The 21783-nt window shown below is 38.5% G+C and overlaps 3 protein-coding genes across 6 annotated transcripts; all 3 read left to right on the plus strand.

Annotated features, from left to right (window-relative positions):
- Positions 1-8096: 8096 nt before the first annotated feature.
- Positions 8097-10249, plus strand: LOC21398378. 2 transcript variants are annotated; one of them, XM_024169488.1, is made up of 2 exons: positions 8097-8119; positions 8447-10248. In XM_024169488.1, exon 2 carries the CDS (start codon positions 8506-8508, stop codon positions 9790-9792), a length of 1287 nt encoding a protein of 428 aa, XP_024025256.1. In that variant the 5' UTR covers positions 8097-8119; positions 8447-8505; the 3' UTR covers positions 9793-10248. The 2 variants fall into 2 exon arrangements, with proteins under 2 accessions (XP_024025256.1, XP_010102326.1); XM_010104024.2 differs by lacking the exon at positions 8097-8119 and having other exon boundaries at positions 8265-10249.
- A 1563-nt stretch (positions 10250-11812) lies between these two features.
- LOC21398379 (ADP,ATP carrier protein, mitochondrial) lies at positions 11813-14605 on the plus strand. Its single transcript, XM_010104025.2, has 4 exons — positions 11813-11973; positions 12822-13340; positions 13448-13819; positions 14046-14605. Exons 2-4 carry the CDS (start codon positions 12843-12845, stop codon positions 14340-14342), a joined length of 1167 nt encoding a protein of 388 aa, XP_010102327.1. The 5' UTR covers positions 11813-11973; positions 12822-12842; the 3' UTR covers positions 14343-14605.
- A 225-nt stretch (positions 14606-14830) lies between these two features.
- LOC21398381 (pentatricopeptide repeat-containing protein At2g22410, mitochondrial) lies at positions 14831-19625 on the plus strand. 3 transcript variants are annotated; one of them, XR_002902704.1, is made up of 3 exons: positions 14831-15330; positions 16360-18673; positions 19403-19625. XR_002902704.1 is itself a non-coding variant. In XM_024169493.1 (2 exons), the coding sequence occupies exon 2, from the start codon at positions 16474-16476 to the stop codon at positions 18526-18528; it is 2055 nt and encodes a 684-aa protein (XP_024025261.1). In that variant the 5' UTR covers positions 14831-15330; positions 16360-16473; the 3' UTR covers positions 18529-18896. The 3 variants fall into 3 exon arrangements, 1 of the variants encoding a protein (XP_024025261.1); XR_002902705.1 differs by lacking the exon at positions 19403-19625 and adding an exon at positions 19097-19389; XM_024169493.1 differs by lacking the exon at positions 19403-19625 and having other exon boundaries at positions 16360-18896.
- The last annotated feature ends 2158 nt before the right edge of the window (positions 19626-21783 follow it).

Below are 21783 nucleotides of genomic sequence, written 5' to 3' on the forward strand. Positions count from 1 at the left end.
AATTCTTATACAGCAAGTCAAGCAGAACCAATAGCAGGATTCACATCTTCAGGGAATTTGGACTCGAGTTCAGAATGGAGAAAAACTAGACGAATGGAATATTCGGGAAGATGGAATGCTCTACTTCAAGAATCGCCTTGCCATTCCTTAAGTGGATGAGATAACGAAGACGATCCTTCACGAGGCTCACAAATCGAGGTTCGCTATTCACCCTGAGAGTACCAAGATGTACTGAGACCTCAAAAGGCAGTATTGGTGGAGAGGTATGAAGAAGGATGTTCGCCAATACGTGTCAGAATGTGCGACTTGTCTTCGAGTCAAGGCTGAACATCAGAAACCCGATGGAGAACTGCAGCCTCTTCCTGTTCCTGGATGGAAGTGGGAACACATTACGATGGATTTTCTAATGGGATTGCCGAGGACTGAACATCGGCATGATGCCATATAGGTCGTTGTGGATAAGTTAACGAAGTCTGCGCACTTCATTCCCTTTCGTGCGACGTATTCTAGGAAAGTTCTAGCAGAGTTGTATCTGGAGCACGTTGTCAGACTTCACGGAGTTCCGTTGTCTATCACATCGGATCGTGACACTCGTTTCAACGCTAGATATTGGAGAAGTTTCCAAGAAGCCATGGGAATCGAACTGAATTTCAGCACCGCATTTCATCCTCAGACCGACGGATAATCTGAAAGAGTTATTCAGATTTTGGAGGACATGCTTCGTGCTTGCATTCTAGATTTTGGTGGAAACTGGACGAAGTATCTCTATTTAGCTAAGTTCGCCTACAACAACAGTTATCAGAGTAGCATTGGGATGGCCCTATTCGAGGCGTTGTATGGCAGACCTTGCAGATCGCCAGTTTGTTGGCTTGAGTCAGAAGATCGACTGACCCTTGGACCGGATGTTATCTAGGAGAATAATGAGAAAATAGCCGTGGTTCGGGAACGACTGATAATGGCTCAAAGTCGTCAGAAGAATTATGCTGATAGGAGGCGTAGACCCTTAGAGTTCTCAGAAGGCGATTTTGTCTTGTTAAGAGTCTCTCCGCGCAAAGGAGTTACTCGTTTTGGTGTGAAAGGGAAACTTGCGCCGATGTACATCGGGCCGTTTCAGATCACACAACGGGTCGGTGTCGTTGCTTACCGCCTTGATCTTCCTCTAAAAATGTCTCACGTGCATAATGTGTTCCATGTTTCTATGCTTCAGAAGTGTCAACCCGATCCAGAAGCCATTGTGCAATGGTATGACGTGCCGATCCAGTATGGCACGACTTACGAGAAAGCACCCGTACCGATTCTTGACCGGAAGATGAAAAGCCTACGTCGACGTGAGATACCGTTAGTAAAGGTGTTGTGGCAACACCATGACGTTGAGGAAGCAACGTGGGAATTGAAAACGATGATACATGAACGATATCCGCATCTGTTCATATTGTGAGGTAAATTTCAATTTCATGGACGAAACTTCTTAAGGGGGGTAGAATGTAACGCCCTCCGGAATTAAACTTGTTTAATTATGATAATTGTGGTTTATTAGTGTGCCTAAATTTATTTTCTTAATTAATCATGAGCTTTTAACTTTATTTTTAGTATTTGTAATTTCACCCCTATTTATTTTATTTATTTTTCCTTAATATTTTTCCCATTTTTCTTTTTCCTCTCTTTTCCTCACGTTACTTTCCCCCTCTCTCTCTGTCTCGACACACACACACACTCTCTTGAGCTCACTCTCCCTCTCTTTATCCCGAGCTCTCTCTCTCCCTCTCCCGTTCATCTCTCTCTCAAAGTTTCCTTTCTCAAGGGCTGGATTTAAACCAAAAACGGAGGTTTCCAAGAGGTTTTCAACATCAAAGCTTGGATCGAGGTAAAACTCTTTGAAACTTACTTTAGATTTTTAGATTTAGCCTTATGGAACTCGTTTTAGTCGAGTTTGGTGATTTTTGGTTTAGATTTCATTTTCGAATGGATTTCGAATGCATTTTGATGAAACCTTGATAAAAATTGGGGGTTTTTGATTCTTTGGACCCTATTTGTTGATTTGAAACTGGATCTATGCATTTCCCTTGAGAATATGTCGAAATCGAACCTAAAATTTCAAGATTTGGCTTTGTTTCACGCGGATCGGCCATGGCTGGCCCTGGAAATCTTCCCCTCCGGTTCTGGTCGACCGATCACCACTCCACCGGCCGACCGGTGGAGTTACCCTTTTCTGTCACCGGTCGACCGGTTCCCACTGAACCCGACCCTAAACAGCCCAAAAACCATGTTTTGACCACGAAGTTCGATGTGGGATTGACCTAACGTCATTTGAGAACTCAAAATGAGTGGATTAGCCACATGAATCCTTGTTTTCCATTCGATTCTCCGGAATAAATCTCCATTGTCAAAGAATCATGATTTGAATTAAGAATTATTTATGAACATTGATTTTGAACTATGGCACACTAATATGATACAATTGCATCTAATTAAACGAGAATGTTTGGTGAGAAAGATCAAACTCTAAATTGTTGATTTTGATGGGAAAGTTAGTGGCACGATTGGAATTGGAGCCTCAGGGGCAAGCGGAGCTAGGGTTACGTGAAGATAGCCACAGGTTTGACATTTGAAAGATAGGATATTCTTGTCCATATCCTTGTTAGCCTTACTTTAAATGATTTTAGCCAATGAAAATGTTTTAGAACAAAACATGTTTAAAGAAAATGATTTCAAAGGAATAGCATGAGAATGCTATTAAGTTTTCCAATGATTTTGGAAATGAGATTTTAAAGAGTATCATTTCTTAAAATGAAATATTTTAAGGAATGATAGAACGCATGGTGGCCTCAGAGATCGGGATGTGGGAATCACATCTTTGGGGGCAGGTCCTGAAACCCGTACAGATCCACTTCTTGTTTAGTGAAATTATGGCTCTGCACTTCTCATTAGACAAACATTTTTACCGCTTCTTGTTTAGTGGTATGACGAGCTGCACACTTTCATGATACATACATTTTCTACTATGTGAGTATTTCTTTTTCTAAAAAGAGATGACTGGTTCCGGGTGTATATCTTCAGACCGTGAGTACCTTTATTTTAAATGCTTTATAAAATTATATCCTATTGGGCCTTTCACTCACTTTTCTTGTTTTCAAATATATTAAACTGATGAGTGAGTTTTACTCGCTCATTTGGTATCGTTTTAGACTTGATATCTAGTTGGTTTCGAGGTTTTTGTTAGTTTTTATGTGTGTTTTCGTTCTTTGTTTGAAGGATAGGTGGAAGTCTATGATTTGGAAGGTTTTGGACAAATTTCGGTGGAAAAAGACAGCAATCATAGTGCTTAGGCGCCAATCTGTAGCGCCTTGGCACTGAGTTATACGGAATCAACAATTTGGGCAGAACTGGTGGCGCTTTGGCGCCAGTTTGTAGCGCCGCGGCGCCGAAATCCGGCTGAATTTGTGCACTGGACAGTGTTTTTCTTCTAATTTTGTTTTCTGAGTTTTTTTTTTTCTTTCTTTTGCAGGTAAAATAAAAAAAAATAAAAAAAATGCGAATTTGTGCACTGGACAGTGTTTTTCTTCTAATTTTGTTTTCTGAGTTTTTTTTTTCTTTCTTTTGCAGGTAAAATAAAAAAAAATAAAAAAAATGATGACTAAGTTGGAGATGGGCCAAGCCATCATCACTTTTTCTCAACTTGACACTGAACCTCTATATCAAGCTGGGGATAGATCAAAGGAGCTATTGGCTAGGGTTCCGCAACATGGTATTCCAAAGTGGCTTCAACTTCAAATCTTCATTAAAGGATTGAGCATAGCAACCCAAAGTTGGGTGGAAGATGGCTATGATACAACCCCATTCTGTGAAAGACCCGAGGATGAAGCCTACCAAATGATGGCCGATATGGTGCAGTTTTATCAAGATTGGTACATTCAAGAGAAGTTGTCAAGGGAATTCAAGCCTCTAAAGGAAGATGAGCCTCTAGAAGAAGAACAAGAACCCTTCAAATTTATTTTTGCTCAAGCCTCACCACAGATGGACTCTCGTAGTGCCGACACCGATTTGCTAATAAACGAGGTGTCCATCCAAAATCATGAGTTTTATAAAGACCAAATTTCATGCATGACTATGGATAGTGAAGTTGAGAGTGAAGAGAAATTAGAGGCATTTTGCAATCTTTAAGGCTTGCTTGGTACATCAAATTGAATCGATTCTTGGGCAGTTCTTTTGACGACATTTTTAGATTTTATTTTGTTTTGTTTCATCTTTTTGCTTGAGGACTAGCAAAATGTTAAGTTTGGGGGAGTTTGATGAGTTGGTTTTACACCGATTTATTAAGCTCTTGCAAGTTTAATATTAACTAGTTTTAAGGCGTTTTATTGACAAATTGATGTCTTCTTAATCTAATTTTGCAGGATGGATGCAAGCGTGATAATCTACCACAGATTACCATTAAAAGCACACAATTAACCAGGCCCAGTTTCAGCCCATTAAAAGTCCACAAACAGAGGAGGCTAAATTTGGATATCACAGTTGTGCTTTCTTCCTGAGAATAAATGTTGGATGAGGGGGGCTGTTTTGGAGGGGATAAGCTTAGTAATCTACCAGTTTCAGTCCATTAAAAGCCCACAAATAAAAGGCCAAATTTAGCCCAGCAAAGTCCACACATGGAGAATACTACTCCCAGCGACTACGGATGTGTATGAGTTGAGTAATCTACCAACTTAGGTCCAGAAAAGCCCATAATTAAAGGCCCAATTTCATCCCAGAAGCCCACACGGAGGAGATTAATTCCAGCTTATACGACATTGTGTTTCAGGGGCTGCCTTGAGATTACACGGTTTTGTGCTTCCTGAGATTCACACGGGACTTGGGGCTGCCTTGGGGAAGATAAGAAGTTGCGGCTAAAGTGGAAAAAACTCTATCTAACCAAGAGTTTGAAGATGGAATCAAGAGGAAGGCCCGAGCAGAGAGAGAGAGTGGCTGAGAGAGAGAGTTTTGGGCATAGAGAATCAAGCTTAAAAGGGAAAATCAGGAAGGGAAGAGAGAGAGTTTTTGAGGCTGGATATTCCAGAGGGAACCAGTGTGTGGTTACTGGGAATTCTAGGGTGGCTGCTGGGATTTTCTTGGCTGGAATTCTAGAGTGGTTGCTGGGCTTTTCCAGAGGTGTTCATGGGAATAAACAGAGAGTTTTTGGGTTGGAATTCCAGAGGTTTTGGCTGAGATAACCGAGAGAGAGAAAGAGGAGAAAAGGGATTTGCCCAGGGCTTTTGAAAGAGGATTCGACCAGAGTTTGGAGTCGACCCAGAGGGATTATTGCTGGGAGTGGCTGATTCTGGGTGGAGAAACAATTTGTAAAGTTCGGCCATTAGGGATTTATCCTTTGTTCTTCTTTTCTTCTTTCAGATTTTCTATGGTGATGTCTTCCAGACTCTTCTTTGTTTTATTTAATTTCATTATGGTTTAAAACTTTTAGTTAGATATTGATGGATTTATGAGTTTCAATTTGAATGAGTTGCAATTTATTATTTTTCCGTGAAGAGTGTGTTCTATTGTTCTTATGGCTTTTCATTGATTTAATTTGGAAATTGATCATAGTGATGTTTCAATTGTCATTAAATTGTGGACGAAGAGTAACCGAATAGGGATTCAAGGAAATTCATATGGTCAGTTTAAATTGTAACTGAGATGGGGATTTAACCGAAAAAGGATTCCACAAATTCTAAAGCATCTCATGTTGAATTAATCTAGAATAGACATGAAATAAGAATATTTGAAGTTAAGAATATATGTGATAGTTGATTAGATTCAAAATATGGATAATTAAACATTAGGAATTTCTACCATCTCATGGTTAATAATAGTTGAAATTCATTTTTTTGAGCTTATGGATGAATTGGTGTATGGGAAATTAACTCTCTAACGCTTTCTCTCATTGAATTCCTTCTTAAATCTTATATCCTTATATTTTTTTAATCTTTAATTTTTATTTAATTTTAATTCACATTACTTCAAATTTCACAATATCAAATAACATAGTCAGTTTAATCACTTTATTTGTGAATTTTACCAATTATCGTTAGAAAATAATATCTTACTCATCACTTTATTACTTGAACGATTGATGCGCTTACTAGTGTTAATTTCATCGCACCAAGGCATTTCATCAAACACATAATTATTATTGAACATATGATGGGCAATAATTAAACAAGTCTTAATTCACACCAAAACACAAAACTAACAACCCAGATGACAAAAGAAAAAGAAAAAGAAAAAACAAATAGAGAACTGCGGGTGAGATTGAGTGGGGGAGATTTCTTCACCGTCGAAGTCAGAGGTGGCGGCGCAACTCCAATCAGAACTGCGGGTGGAGCCTCGGCATATCGGACGGAATTGGAGGCCGGAGATTTTGGGTGGCCGGAGATGAAGCGGGAGGCTTGATCGCATCGGACCGGACTCTGTTGGAGGTTTGCCGTTTTGGAAGAAGAAGGACGAAGAACGGACTCGGAAGTGAAGGGAAGTTTCTGTTTTTTTGTTTTTGTTATTTTTCTTTGTGGGGGTCTGATTGGATTTTGTGGGGTTTTTCCATTTCCTTTCACTTTCAAAATGAGGGTAATTTAGTCGTGAAAAGTTAAGGAAAATAAATTAAAAAGAAAATAATTTTTATAAGAGGGTTACAAGTTTAAAGGTGCTCCAACAGGAGGTTACTAATTGAAAAAATGCCATCAACAGACATGTGCTTCATATGAACAATGGCGTCAAAATAACATGAACAACTAATCAGAATATGTCAATAAGCATACAAGATAACATAACACCTCATAGAAAGGAATGATGTGTGAAGGAGACAGCATATATATGGTGAAATAAAGGACAGATTTTTATTTTCTCTTTTCTTTATGTATTTTTTTTCCCCTGGAAAACAAGAGATTTCACAGAGAATAATGAAAAGCCCCAAGTCAAAAAATAGCAAATCGGTCAAAAAGACCATGGAAAATTTAATTAACGAGCTAAAAGTAGTTTATCACGAAACAAATGAAATCTTCCTGTGCTAATTCTCTCTCACGCTATTCTGCAACCAGAGTTCTGTGACGTCGCCATGGCTGTAAAAGGCCGACTGGCCATCGCGCAACAACAAGGGCCGTCTTCCTCGCAAACGCCGCCGTGCTCAGGAAAGACAGCAAGACAGAGACAGAGATGAGGGAAAAAGAGAAGAGTGGGCGGCAGAGAGAGGAGGCAGAAAGAGAGGGTTGGGCGATAGAGAGAGAGAGAGAGAGAGAGTCGAAAGAGAGAGAGGGCAACAAAGAGGGAGGAGGGGCGGCACAGAGAGAAAGAGAACGGGTGACGAGAGAGAAAGAGGGTTTTTTTTTTTTTTTTAAATTTATTTGAGTTCTCTCTTAACCGGTTTTGCCGGGGGCGGCACAGAGAGAAAGAGAACGGGTGACGAGAGAGAAAGAGGGTTTTTTTTTTTTTTTAAATTTATTTGAGTTCTCTCTTAACCGGTTTTGCCGGTTGCCCATTATAGTCATTTTCTCTTCCCAACCGTTGGATTCAATCTAACAGCTCACAACCACTCACGATATGATACAGCAGAATCATCCTCAATTAAAAAAAGTTTGCATATAATTTGAGTTTTTAATTTTAAATTTTTACGATTAAATTTTTAAAAAAAATATTATATTTAATTTTTTTTATTATAATTAAAAATATTTTAAAAATATTTTGACAAAAGAATTTATTTATCCGTTAAAAAAAGAATTTATTTATTTACTTTTTACCTCACTCTCTTCTAACATAAAGCAAGAAAAGATGGCTTCTTCATCCTACCAAAGAAGAAAAAACAGAAACTTGAATAAAAAGCGTTCCTTTAGAGAGTTTAGACCAGAAACCTTCGCTTTCTTTCTCTGTCCCAAACTGATCATCAATATCACAGACAATACATATTCTCTCCTTCCCTTTCGTCATAAATCATCGTCGTGGATTGGTAAAGGTAAGCTTAAAGAAATTCTCTTTTCGGTTTGTATTTCTATTTTTGGAATATTGGTTTGCTCATTACTGTTCAAACTATTCCTTCAACTTTCTAGGAACACCACTCGTCGAAAATCCTCGTATTCCTCCGAACTCGCGAAACATTGAGGTTAGATCTTATTTGGGTTCTTTCGATTTTGGTGTAAATTTCGCCCCTTTTGCACCGGAATGAGGCTCAGCGGATAAGAAGTGCTTATTAGGTACTTCTATCTTGTTTTTCATCAGATTATAATTTGCTTATGTCGATAGAATTTTGGGTTCGCGTGATTTTCTGGTTGATTTGGAGTTATGAGTTGGAAAAATCCACTGGGATTAGTGAGTTATTAGCTACATATCAAGCTTAGTTAAAGTGGGAATTTGGAATTTAGTTTCTGCTTGGTAGTGGATCGTATTTTGGGTTTTTGGTATTGAGTGTGTTTTGTAATGGATAGTTCAGGTCTGGGAGGTGGGTTTTTGTCGGGTCCAAATGGGGGGATACTAGACTTGGAATCACCGATGCATAGACACCAAACAAGGCAGTTGGGTCATTCCTCATTAGCACATCAACATCACATGAGTGTGATGGGTGGTGTTGAGGATGAACCCCATCCGATTTCGCTTATGGAAGTGAAAGGATCAGCATCGAAAGGTGTTTCTATGTTCGGTAAAGGGAAAGGAGTTGCCCCCATAAATGGTAATCATGGTTACAATCTGAGTGAAGAAGATGAGCCGAGTTATATGGAAGATGGCAGTGGCGAGAACTTTGATGGGGTTAAGGGGAAAAAGGGCTCTCCGTGGCAGCGAATGAAGTGGACGGATAATGTGGTTAAGCTTCTTATTGCCGTGGTTGCTTGTGTGGGCGATGATGGAATGGTTGCAGGTGGGGAGGGGCTTAAGAGAAAATCTGGGATTTTACAGAAGAAGGGAAAGTGGAAAACAGTTTCAAAGATAATGATCAGTAAAGGCTGTCATGTGTCGCCTCAGCAGTGTGAAGATAAGTTTAATGACTTGAACAAAAGGTACAAAAGGTTGAATGATATACTTGGGAGGGGAACTAGTTGTAGAGTGGTGGAGAATCCTGCTCTTATGGACTCAATGCCCCACCTATCAGCTAAGGCAAAGGATGATGTTAGAAAGATACTGAGCTCAAAACACTTGTTTTACAAAGAAATGTGTGCTTATCACAATGGGCAAAGGATTCTTGATTGCCATGATATTGATTTGCAAGGTTATTCTTTACCTCTTGAAAGGTGCTCAAAAGATAATAATGGATCCGATGAGGAAGAAGCTGAGGAAAATCATGATAGTGAGGATGATGATTTAGATAATGAAGACGACAATAATGATGACAATGATGGGGAGAGGATGACCGAGTTTGGTGATAGGAAGAAGGTCAACGAAGAGGATTTCCATTTTTGGACCTCCCCACAGGATAGTTTTGAAGGTGAAATGGCTAGGTTTTTTCAAGACCCCACAAAGTCCTTATGGGAGCGGCGAGAGTGGGTTAAGAAACAGATGATGCAACTCGAAGTACAAAGAGTCAACGTCCAGGCTGAGGCTCTTGAGCTTGAGAAGCAGCGGTTTAGGTGGTTGAGATACTGCAGCAAGAAAGACAGAGAGCTTGAGAGGTTGAGGCTGGAGAATGAGAGGATGAAATTAGAGAATGAGCGGAAAGTACTGCAACTGAGGCAGAAGGAGCTGGAATTAGATTTGAGGAGGTCAGAGGCTTCCTTGGAACATTCTTCTCTCGGCATTGATAGACTGCAAGGGAGAGATCAGATTGATTTGGGTAGGCATCAATAGATTTTGAGCTTGAGTACTGGCAATGTGTTGTGAGTATTATGATTTACGCTTCCTGTTTATCCTTGTCCCCAAAACTTTTAAAGCACACTAACCTTGTGAAGCATGTATACTCCTCTAGGTTTTATCCCAAGAATTATTAACTTTTTGTACTGCTGCTAGCTTTCTACTTTGTAAATCTGAAAAGTTTGCTTGTCACTTCTTCTTTCTTCATTTTTTTCTTGTTGCCTGGCCCATGTAATAGGCCTTTCTTCAACTTTAATCGTATGTGAACAATAGCAGTCAGAAAATTTTAGTGTGTGCAAATTGCATAGCACAATTGACAATACCTCCAGAGGAGGGTCAACTATTGTACAAATTCTCGGTTGCATTACTTTTCCTGTGGGTTTGAGTGACTTGTCCATGAAGAAAGTTTCGGGGATTTCAGTTGCTTGTGGAGTTTGAATTTATCAACTTGTGTTCTTGTACTTTTTCTTCCTTGATGAAGAACCTTGTAAAACTTTTTGATGTTGTTTATTATTGCATGGTGTGAATATGTACACATAGCTTCTGATACCATTCCTAGAGCCACTGAATTAGAGTCATGACTGCGTTAAACTGAACGGTATTGAGGAGGGATTCCTTGTTGAATCCGGTGCCCTCAACGGGCTTGCGCTCCGTTTCTACCCAACGTGCTTCTCGACCAAAAAGTCAAGTGAGCACTTAGCAGCCGAGATTAGCTTCATTGTCCTTCACAAATTGACGACATGAATTCGAAATTTCTGTGTCGTTACAAACTTCTTGTTTATTCTCATGGTTTTTATCTTCATCATCACATATGTATTGTTTAGTTCCTGAATTTCTCTTCGATGATTCTCGGATTACAAGCGTCTCTCCTTTTTCTTTTTCCTTTCTTTCTAAAATGCATTTTGTTATGTTATCAAGCACGCAGATGCCATCTATGACATCTCATACTTGGAAATAACGACAACGAGAAAAAGAAGCATGCATTTGTATGATGTAACTCTCAATTGGTTTGACTTTAGGCATTAATTAAGAGAAAGACATGCTTAAATATTATCATAACAAGAGAAACAATAATTTTCTCTTCTCCCAAACAGTCTTACTCTTGGGAACAATTCAAGTTGGCCTTACTCTAACGTCGAGGGTCAATTTAGGTGAGAGCTGTTTATTTGGGTCCTCGTGGGACATGACATGCAATGCAAGTATTAGTTGGAAATTTTATTTAGAGGTCAAAAGGCCAATTAATATGATATCAAATGATGTTGTTTCCTTCCATGAAGAAGAGCTCCGAAAAAAAAAAAAAAGAAGACCAATGTGAACAAGACTAACATACAATTCAAAGCACAATTGTGAATTGACAACATGTATGGTTGAAACCAAACTAATCTAGAAAAAAAGGCGATTGATTTTGTCTAATTCATTCCTCAATACAAACTGTATACTATACGGTTTTGTTGCAAGCATTTGTCTCCATATATCAGACCCCCAAAAAAAAAAAAGCCTTCTAAATTACCAAAAGTTGTTCAAAAATGATTTTTTTTCCCTTTTAAGAATGTTTAAAATTTAATTGGGAGATTCTTTAATAAGATTGAAAAAAATGAATTATCAATAGTTATTTATTTTTATGATATTTTTTAATATAATGTAATTTTGATATTTAACAGTTAAAAATTAATTCTACCCGCAAGTTAACATACGAGAGAAGATTTTAAATTAATTTGTTTAAACAAGTCAACAACTGAACTTCAAATAATCGGAGAAAAACCTGTGTCTAAATTTGCCCAAGTAAGAACTCTCTCTTGTTATATATAGTAAAAAAGCATCATATACCAACCATAGAGAACTTTCCGGGAAAAACCTTCAAATCTTTCATAATGCCTGCCTTTTTCTTAAATTTCATTTCATAACAATCCAGCACCACAGGAAAACACTTTCTTGCCCTTGTACATAGGGTCCACCCAAGATTCAGCAAAATTGACGGACGTGGAGGCCTAGACCATTGAATACGCTATAGCACGAAGCAGCAGATAAATTGCAACTTGGGTTTGCGTTTACGAGGAGACCTTCAGAGAAGGGCTTTAAAAGCGGAAACCATTTCTTTTCCGCCTCCTTCATTGGCGTCCGCTCCCAGAACCCGTAAAGCTCTCCTTCTTCCACATTTCCAGAGCCAAATCCGAAAGGGTATTGTTTTTCTTCTTCTCTTTATCTTTCATGTTTTTTCTTGCGTAATCTTATTTGAAAGATCGGATCTTGCTTTGTTTTTGTTTTTTTTGTTATGACTTATTTTCTGCGTTTTTCCTTTGCTTTATGGCTTTGATTATTGTTCTTTTTTGCGTTTTTGTCTTAATCCCGCAAAAGGGTATTTTTGATCTCTATGTTTTGTTTCTGGGTCTGTTCGATCTGTTATTTCTCTGCCTCTTTGCGTCGGCTAAGGCCATTATTGCTTTGATTTGGATTTTTTAATGGCTAGTTTCGTTAGATCTACGCGTGGTGTAGCCTTTTCTCAAGTGCGTTTGGCAGAAAGGATTGGGATTTTGATTATAGGGTTTTTTATTTGGTTTCGATTCATTGATGCTGATATTTTTGCGTGTCTAGTTTTGAGTTGATGGTCATGTATTAATATTTAAGTTCTGATGTGACATCTTGTTTGGTTGTTAAAACGTTCTCTTTTGTCAAAAATTAATAAAATTTTGTTAACAAGTACTGTTTTTTCCTGTAATGGGTGTGAAAAAATCACATCTTTCAGATTCAATTTCATTGTGAACATCGAAATTCTCGATGCGTTTTTTTTTTTCATATAATAAAATATTTCTTCTGATGTTGGTTGATTTTATATAGATTATATTTCTCCTTTACATTCAGGGAATTGTTTGATTGAATTTGTTAAGCCTATTGTTGAAGATTGTTCACCTGTGAAAAGTCTCTCTTTAATTGTTCAAGCGTATGCTATCAATGGACAATTTTTTTGACAGTCTTCGTTTTGTTTTAGTATGTATATAATATCATAAAACTGTGGTATGATTTTACAGGAGTGCATTTTATTCAAAGTAATGGCTGAGAGGCAACAAACCCCAACTGTGATGCAAAAGTTTGCTGGTCAACTCCATTTGGGTTCCAGCCTTTCCCATGATGCTCAAAGCCGCTACACCGGCTTCCAGGGGCCTGCAATCCACCAAAGGCAATTTGCCTATGGGAACTACTCCAATGCTGGATTGCAGTATCCGAGCCGATCCACCATTGATCTGTCAATGATTTCTTCAGCTTCCTCACCAGTGTGCGTCCAAGCCCCATCAGAGAAAGGATTTGCTGGTTTTGCCATTGATTTCTTGATGGGTGGAGTCTCAGCTGCCGTGTCTAAAACCGCTGCTGCCCCAATTGAGCGTGTTAAGCTCTTGATCCAAAACCAGGATGAGATGATCAAGGCTGGAAGGCTCTCTGAACCTTACAAGGGTATTGGAGATTGTTTTAGCCGCACAATTAAGGACGAGGGAGTTGTAGCATTGTGGAGAGGAAACACTGCTAACGTTATCCGTTACTTCCCAACTCAGGTTTGTCAAATCTCTTTTCCTTGTATTTTTTTTAACTCAAGTTTGTCATCTTTCTTTCTCTTATTGAAGTGTGCTTACATAATTGATTTTTGATTTAAACATTACAGGCCCTGAACTTTGCGTTCAAGGACTACTTCAAGAGGCTTTTCAACTTCAAGAAAGACCGCGATGGCTACTGGAAGTGGTTTGCTGGCAACTTGGCATCCGGTGGTGCTGCTGGTGCCTCTTCTTTGCTCTTTGTTTACTCTCTGGATTATGCTAGAACCCGTCTTGCTAATGATGCCAAGGCTGCCAAGAAGGGAGGAGGGAGGCAGTTCAATGGATTGATTGATGTCTACAGAAAGACTCTCCAATCTGATGGTGTTGCTGGACTTTACCGTGGTTTCAACATTTCTTGTGTTGGAATCATCGTCTACCGTGGTCTGTACTTTGGACTGTACGATTCTGTGAAGCCAGTGGTCCTAACTGGAAAGTTGCAGGTAAATGTTGATTCTGAATCATTTTGCACTTGTTATACACCTTTCTTTAAGATACCTTTACATTTTGTTCATTTTTACATCTTTCCATGTTTGTAATGCCATAGTTAAATTTTAACTTTTTCTGAATGAGTGTTTCACATTCTTTTCATAAGAATATCTGTTGCGAATACTGATTATATTGTCATGGTACTAATACCTGTGTTTATTTTTCTTGGAAAATTTACAGGATAGTTTCTTTGCTAGCTTTGCTCTTGGTTGGGTTATCACCAACGGTGCTGGTCTTGCCTCTTACCCGATTGACACTGTCCGCAGAAGAATGATGATGACATCCGGTGAAGCCGTCAAGTACAAGAGTTCTTTTGATGCATTCTCTCAAATCCTGAAGAACGAAGGAGCCAAATCTCTCTTCAAGGGAGCTGGTGCCAACATCCTTCGTGCCGTTGCCGGCGCTGGTGTCCTTGCCGGTTATGACAAGCTCCAGGTCCTTGTTTTTGGAAAGAAGTATGGTTCTGGCGGAGCTTAAGCAGCTTTGAGAAGTTGTATTCAGAACTCCTATCATCACCCATTTTTCCATAGACGTTGATGAAAATGTTTCCTTCTTATTTCGTATTTTTGTTGGGAAATTTTTCTACTCAATAACCACCAACCTTAGTTCTAGAGGGATTGAGACCTAAACAATTGTTCCTTTGAGAAGGATTTTTGTTTATCTGTTTTCGATTATTATGAGAGCCGTTGTAGGCTCATTTTATTTTGCTAGTTATACTATTCATCAGCAAGTTTAATTTCTCTTGACTTCTCTGAATCTGTGCCTCATCGTTTTTATTTTCCATTGGAAACAGCAACCCAACTTGCCAAGATTCTGTCAGGGTCGTTAGGGTAGTGATGATCAGTTTCTCAAAAATAAAAATGAAAACAAATTAAACGCGGCTGCTATACATATATTCTCTCGTTTTTTTAAGAAGAATATCATACTCATTTGGGTTTCTAATATGAAGTTTTGTTCGACGATAATTTTGTTGCTTTATTGCAAAGATGGGTCTCTCCAGCTTTCAAACTTTTCCCTGCTGCGTTTTACCTTTGCTTTTAACTCTTTCCTCATGAGAACGGAAAAGAAGCTCTCTTCTCTCACCATTTCTATCTTCTACAGTTCAGATTCCCTGAAAAAGCTCCCATCTCTCCCACCATTTTCCATCGTATGCAGTTCAGATTCACTGTGAAGTTCTGGAATCGAGAGTCTCTGAGAGCTATCCCTTCATAATTCACCCATAAATCGCCAAAAAAGCAGCCCTTTTCCTCAATCTGAAGCAAAAAAAAAAAAAAAACCCCTAGATTCTTTCAAACCCGTCTCCTTTAGTTTTCAACACGGATACTTGAATCGATGTAGAGTGAAACGCCGTCCTCGTTACGGATCCTGTCGTTGTCGTTGTCAAACTTCTGTAGCAGATCCGTCATACTCGCATTTAGGGGTTCTCGAAGAAGAGCAACCTTTGTCCTCTACTTGATCGAACTCGGTAAAAGCTCTCCCATTTACCCATTTTGTCCATTGTGGTTGGAGACACCATTTTCGCTCCACCGCCGTAGTTGATACTATGTGATTACTTTATGTATTTCTGTGTCGTTTTCATTGTGATTGCGTCTCCTTTGCTGTCGTTTAGATTTGATGTCGTTCTCAGTTCCCTTGTGTCTATTTATGTCGTTTCAATGTGACTTTGGTATCCTCTACCGTCGTTTGCATTTGATTTCGTACTGAGTTGTGTTGCGTAACCTTTGTTGTCGTTCAGAGTTGCCTTTTTGTGAGTATGTGTTGTTTCCATGGTGAATTCCACTCCTTTGCCGTCGTTTGGTTTTGATGCTGTTTGTATGTCGTCCTCTTTTCTGGAGAATGTCATCTGCCTATTATTAGATAAATTGATTCTATGAACTAGATAGAACATATAAACTGAGAACTTGGTATTAGCTGTGATGAAATTAAATGAAAGCATGAGAACATTCGCTGTAGGGTTGTCCTTTGATCATCTGGCACTAAATTACCTACGTTAAGTGTATATTTCTAATATCCATCTTAGATTTTTATTAGATTTCATCCTTTTCTAATTTTTGTATGATTTTCAACGTTTAGTAAAACAAGTATTATCAGTAGGTGTCTGTTGTCCTAAGGATCTTCTAAATTTAATTATGATAAAACATAACCTTAATTATCAAATAGGTTTAATTTTGTTGCATGAGGTTGTAAAGACCCCACTTACGTGGCCGTTATAGAGGTACCCCTGTTTTAATACAAGAGTGATAAATCATGAAGAAAAATCAACCATGTTTATTATTTCGAGATAGTATAATTACTAGTAACTTTTATATGAATTAGTTATGCATATTTTATTTTATATTATTTCGAGTTATGCATATTTTAGAAGATCCTTATTGTTTTATGAGAAATTTTATTTAATCAAAATTACAAAGAGATAAGTTCTCTCTTATTTTGTATACTATATGAATCTAAAAAAATAAAAAAATTCTCGTTTAATTTTTCCTTTGGTTAATAGTTGGTTTATACAAGTCAACGACCAAAAGCACCTAACCCTCCTTCAACGGCTAGTGTGACTTTCCCGCCAACTCCAATCACAATTCATAATCAGAAATGCTCTCACAAAAATCTGATGATCAGCTTTACAATCATCTGCTCCAAATCTCAACGTCTGTTGCAAAACCCGATCTTAGTTCCATTTTCTTTTCTCCTTCACACTCGCTCCTTTCCACCCCACAAACAGAAACCCATCAACTGGAACACAACCCACACTCTTGTTCAATCCAATCCTCTTCTCTCTCTTCTCGAGAATTCCAATTCCATCTCCCATTTGAAGCAAATCCAAGCCCGAATGACCATTACCGGATTAATCTCTGACCCCTTTGCTTCGAGTCGTCTTGTCGCCTTTTGCGCGCTATCTGAATCAAGAAATCTGGATTATTGTACCAAGATTTTGCTCAGCTTGGAGAACCCAAATGTGTTTTCCTGGAATGTAGCCATTAGAGGGTATTTGGAAAGCGAATCGCCGAGGGAAGCGCTTGCTTTGTACAAGCGGATGTTCCGAGATGGCGGGTCGTGGCCGGATAATTATACTTACCCTTTGTTGTTGAAAGTTTGTGCGAATTTGCAAGAGAAGTTAATGGGTTTAAAGCTTCTTGGGCATGTGTTGAAGTTGGGTTTTGATGCTGATGTGTTTGTTCATAATGCGGTGATTCATATGCTTGTGTCATGTGGAGAACTGCGGGATGCATGTAAGGCGTTTGATGAAAGTCGTGTGAGAGATTTAGTTTCTTGGAATTCTTTGATCAATGGGTACGCTCGAGCTGGGCTGGCGCATGAGGCGTTAAGGCTATTTCAGGAAATGGAGGATGATAGAGTTAAGCCGGATGAAGTTACAATGGTTGGGTTGGTTTCTTCGTGTGCTCAACTAGGGGATTTGGACAAGGGGAGAGAGTTTCATCGAACTATTCGAGTAAATGGACTGAGTTTGACCGTTCCTCTGGCTAATGCGCTTATGGACATGTATGCCAAGTGTGGTCACCTTGAAGCGGCTCAAGAATTATTTAGTGAGATGACGAATAAAACTGTCGTCTCATGGACTACAATGATAGTTGGTTATGCCAAATTCGGATTTCTGGAAGCCGCTTGGAAGCTTTTGTATGAAATGCCGGAGAATAATGTTGTGCCGTGGAATGCAATGATTAGCGGCTATGTTCAAGCAAAGTGCGGTAAGGAAGCGCTAGCTGTGTTTCATGAGATGCAAGCTAGGAACATAAGGCCTGATGAGATCACCATGGTGGGCTGCTTATCAGCATGCTCGCAACTTGGAGCACTTGATATTGGAATATGGATTCACCGTTATATTGAAAAACATATTGTTTCCTCAAACGTTGCGTTGGGAACTGCTCTTGTTGATATGTATTCCAAATGTGGGAACATCAAAAAGGCCCTTCAGGTGTTTCAAGAAATGCCAGGGAGAAACTCTGTGACTTGGACAGCTATTATATGTGGTTTGGCTGTTCACGGGCACGCAAGCGATGCCATATTTTACTTCGAAAAGATGATTGATACAGGGCTGATGCCAGATGAGATCACCTTCATTGGGGTCTTATCCGCTTGTTGTCATGGAGGCTTGATTGAAGAGGGTCGCAAGTATTTTTCGCAAATGAGATCAAAATTCAATCTTTGCCCCAACTGCAAACACTACTCTTGCATGGTGGATCTTCTTGGTCGGGCTGGTCTTTTGGTAGAGGCAGAAGAGCTTATCATGAGCATGCCTATCAAGGCAGATGCTGTCATTTGGGGTGCATTGTTCTTTGCTTGTCGCATTCATAAAAATGTTGTGATGGGAGAAAGAGCAGCTTTCAAACTTTTTGAGTTGGATCCTCATGATAGCGGAAATTATATCTTGCTTGCAAGTATGTATGGGGAAGCAAATATGTGGGAGGGGGCAGAGAAGGCACGGAAGATGATGAGGGAGAAAGGAGTAGAGAAGACTCCCGGCTGTAGCTCAATTGAGGTGAACGGCATTGTATGTGAGTTTACCGTCAGAGACAATATGCACCCTCATTCACGGCAAATATACGACTGTTCGTTTCAGTTAACAAGAGAAATAGAGATGGTTGGTTCTGTACGAGGTGTTCGTACATTCAGGGATTACTTTTTCGTTGGTGCGGAATTTGGCTAATGAATGGCTAATATGTATGTCAGCTTTGTCAAATTGTAGTCAAGCAACTACAAACTTTCAATGAAGCACATAACAATGAAGAAGAGTGCCGAAGGACCTGGTGTCTAAAACGTTGAAGAAATGTCCAAAAGAGTGCATGTTGAAGGTACATGATGCTTTTTAAGTATAATTGCGTAAAGGGCTCTATAGCATAATCTGGACCACCAAGTAAATTCCAAAAGAAGACAATTTTATTGATTTTCTTTTTGACTGCCTTCACCAGACTATGAAACCTGAAGCTTTTTGTCTTTAGCTTGTACTCTTATGACTATGAAATTCTCTATCATTCTAAATGGGTATTGGTGTATTTAAAAAAAAAAAAAAATGCGATGGGAGATATGAAGTTCAGTTGACTCTGAACTTTTATGAATATAGCCCCGTTTATTTTGTTAGTTTAGTTCAGTTCAACTCAGTTTTAACGGTGAGCACAGTTTAAATTAGTGTTTGGTAAACATGTGGTTCGTAATTTCGCATTTTGTTGCTTTTCTTTGACTTCAAACATTTTCCCCCCTGTGCTGTGCCAGTGCAGGTGTTTGTTTTACTAGGAAAACGAGTAAACATTATTAGTATTGTTAACCAGCTTATCAGCAATCTCATCTTCTAGAAAAGTGCCCAGAATTTTTTGGTTCCCCGGGTATCTTTCCGTAACCTTCTTCAGATTCAGTCTTACCCAGCTTGCTTCACCATAGTTTTACCAGAGCTGCTATATCCAAACATGCTGCTTCTCTGATTGATTGTCTGAAACTTTTGCTATAATACCCGGATGATTAAATGTACTCTTTACTCTGTTTTTTCTATGTCGAAGAAATATTTAAGCCAGTTAGCTCCTTTACAGTGTCATACAGGGGCCAACATATAACAAGGTTAGCCAAACTGACACACGAAAAAAAAAAGAAAAAGAAAAGGCGTCCGTGGAATGTGCACAAACTGTAGAGCTGTGAACTGAAGCTCCTGAACAGAGAGACTGAACTGAAGCTCCTGAACAGAGAGAGAGAGAGAGAGATTTGTGAAAAGAAATCATGTACTTATTTTGTAATTGATTTTTATTTGCTGAGCAGCCAGCCAGCGAGTCAGCAGGCTTTTTAGATGCCAAAAATGAGATAATTGTTTTCTCTTAAGAGTTTGGTATGACACGTATGCGGACAAAAAGAAAGAAAGAAAAGCATATTATATAATATATATATATATATATATAATGATGTGGGCTTGCCTTCCCTTGCACGCCGAGTTATTTGTTCCATTCTGATAATTCACTCATTCATGTCTGCTTCTTAGTGACCCCTCTCTCTCACATGCATGACAGCCTTTGCCATTTTCTCAGAGCTGTGCCTGCTACCACCCCATGGCGGCCCCTACAGCTCAAATCGCCCATGAATATATATATACACACACACATATACATATATATATATATATATATTATTGGAGATCAATGTAATAAGTGATAATGGGTAAGAATAAAAAGCTCTCTGTTTTGGGGTCGAACTGTTAAAAGGGAAAAATTTTGGGGAAACTTCAGACGGGAAGGATATTTCCAAGGAAAAAATATTTTACCTCGTCTATGGCTCTAATGCTATAGGATTCACGTTTTATTAGTTTTATTAGTGGATAAAAGCCTTGTAGTATTGTTCTTTTTAAGATTCTAATATGGATCAAGAATGACAAAACAATCATATAACAACCATCTTCATTAGTCAAAATGGCTTTATTTTGGAGGACAAATAGGTAACAAATTAGATACCTAGTTCCACCACCAATGTGAACTTATGGAAGTTTGGAAGTGTAAGGAGAGGTAATAGTTTAATTAACTACTTGTTGGGGACTATATCAAACACTTGCAAATTTGGAATATGTAGAAGGAGAAAAAAGAATAAATTAAAATGGCAGTGGCAGAGGACCTAATCATAGTGTCTAATGAGCGCGCGCACACATGCCACATTGAGGCACTACTACTACTTTTTGGAATTATTTCTTTTTGTGGACCTCAAACCCACATGTAGGAAATCTCACGCTAGCATTCCTAACACATGAGAACTCTTCATCCACACGTAATAAAGTAGACCCCATGAAAGAAATTCCAAAAAGTCTTTGTATAATTGATTCCTCATCATGGATTTCTTAAAAAAAAAAATTAAAAAAAAAAAAGAAAACAAAGAATTTCATCTGCTCAGATAACATGCAGAAATGCATATGTTCAATCTTTTCTCTACAGTTCTCTGATGATTCTAGTGGTGTGAACATTCATATTAAAAATTTCAAACTTCCTTGAATTCTGTACCAAAGTTCTGTAATATTCCCAAATCACAAATAGTGTATTTTACTTGCATAAAAAGAGACTTTTGTTATAAAAAAAAAAAAAAAAAAACCAAGAAGTCCCAATACATTTTGTAGATTAATAGTACGGAAAGAAGGGGCAAACTTTCTTAAATTAATGAGTTCTTTTGTAGGCCGATTCGTAACGAACCTCAACTGACACCAACTTCCTTTTGAGGGGAAGTCAGATGGTTTTGGTGATCTCAGTTCAACCAAATTTATGGCCCTCTTGCCTCACGCAAGCCAACCACTAATTGCAAACCCCACCCACAATCTCAGAATTGTTGAGCGAAAAGAGGAGAGGAAAAAAAAAAAAAAAAAAAAAAAACCACAATCTCAAGATTTGGTTCAATGCCATTTTTGGTACATGGCTTTCTATGTCTCATCTCATGCATTGTGGAGCCATCTTTCGCATGCCAAATGGGGGCAGTTGTGATATTGCAATGTCACACTTTTTTTTAGCACCCTTTTAGAATGGGGGTAAAAAAATTTATGTCGAGACCTTTTTTTTTTTTTTTTTTTTTAAATTTTAGTTTTCTTTTATTTTTTTCCTTTAGTTTCATCATCAATAGGGACACATAAATGTTGTTGCTGAAAAACCTAAAATGTAGCTTTGCTTCTCCTCATGCATTAATTGCATAAAAATTTGATGTTCGAACCTTCTCCAATGAAATTGAAGCATACAACTTACCAAAACACTATGAAAATCCAAATTGAATCAAAGCTCACAAGGGCAGGTGGTTAAGCTCCCATTTACTACAACAGGTGTCATATTAAAACCCAGTTGGTTGGTTTTGGTTAATTAGTAATTATTGGGACATCAAATCAAACTATTATAATTTATGATGAGTTTTTACTATGGGGCCACCCAGTATTGTCTAAGAAATCTTCTCATTGTATCCG

This window comes from Morus notabilis, unplaced genomic scaffold (genome assembly GCF_000414095.1).
Source record: "Morus notabilis unplaced genomic scaffold, ASM41409v2 Scaffold1005, whole genome shotgun sequence".
NCBI classification, from domain to species: Eukaryota; Viridiplantae; Streptophyta; class Magnoliopsida; order Rosales; family Moraceae; genus Morus; species Morus notabilis.